Genomic DNA, 1,077 nt, shown 5'->3' with positions numbered 1-1,077 from the left:
TCCATTCTTTCCGGTTCCTTGTTATTCTATTCCATAGTGGTCCTCCTATCTGTTTCAGTTCATTCTCCCATCGTATGAACTGTCTTTCTCTATTCCTCTTATCTCCTCTGGGGTACCATTCAGTTATTGATCTAGTCCATTTTGGTGTTTCATCCCTCATAAAGTGGCCTACCCATCTCCATTTCAAAGTGCGTATTGTTTTCTCTATGCTTTTGAACTTAGTTTTTCCTTTGATATGATCCAATCGCACTTTGTCTTGGCGCTTTACCCCGACTACACTTCGTTCTATTGAGTTTTGGCAAACTTTTAACTTACTTAGTTGTTTTTGGGTAAGGGCCCAGGTCTGACAACCATAGGTAAGTCAAGGCAGTATGCAAGAGTTGAATACTTTTCTCTTGTCTTTTATAGAGATTTCCATTCTTCATCACTTCTTTTAATGACCAATACTTCTTCCAAGTGTTTGTAACCCTTCTGTTGATTTCTTTTTCTGTTGACTCCTTAGTAGCTATCACTTGTCCGAGATAAATATACTCTTCTACATATTCTATGGGTTCATTATTTACTGTTATTATAATTTTGTCAGAATTGGTCATTATTTTCGTTTTTTCGGTGTTCATAGAGAGTCCAACTCTCATGCTTTCTTCTGCTAACTGCTGAAGCATAACCTCTAAGTTTTTACCATTTTCAGAGAAAAGTATCAAGTCGTCAGCGAAGCGTAGATGATTTAGGTACCCTCCATTTATTTTTATGCCATATTCCTCCCAATTCATCTTACTAAATATCATTTCCAATACGGATGAAAATAATTTTGGCGAGATCTCCTTGACGGACGCCTCTTTCTATGGCAAACTCTGAACTGAATTGGTCGAGTCTTATAATAGCTTTACTCTCGGCATATAATTTTTTCAGGATGCGAATGAATTTCTGATGTACACCTTGTTGTTCAAGTGCGCACCATATAGCATTGTGGTCCAACGTATCAAATGCTTTGTTGTAATCTACAAAGCCTATGTAATATTTCTTTTAATATTCCGAGTATTTTTGCAGGACTTGCTTGACAACATGGATATGGTCTAA

General features: G+C 37.0%; 1 protein-coding gene across 1 annotated transcript; it reads right to left on the bottom strand.

Moving 5' to 3' along the window:
- Nucleotides 1-311: 311 nt before the first annotated feature.
- LOC126979321 (uncharacterized) lies at nt 312-770 on the bottom strand. The gene has a single exon (XM_050828565.1). The coding sequence runs from the start codon at nt 768-770 to the stop codon at nt 312-314; it is 459 nt and encodes a 152-aa protein (XP_050684522.1).
- Nucleotides 771-1,077: the final 307 nt, after the last annotated feature.

This window comes from Leptidea sinapis, chromosome 3 (genome assembly GCF_905404315.1).
Source record: "Leptidea sinapis chromosome 3, ilLepSina1.1, whole genome shotgun sequence".
Lineage (NCBI taxonomy): Eukaryota > Metazoa > Arthropoda > Insecta > Lepidoptera > Pieridae > Leptidea > Leptidea sinapis.
This window is presented reverse-complemented; position numbering and strand designations above follow the sequence as displayed.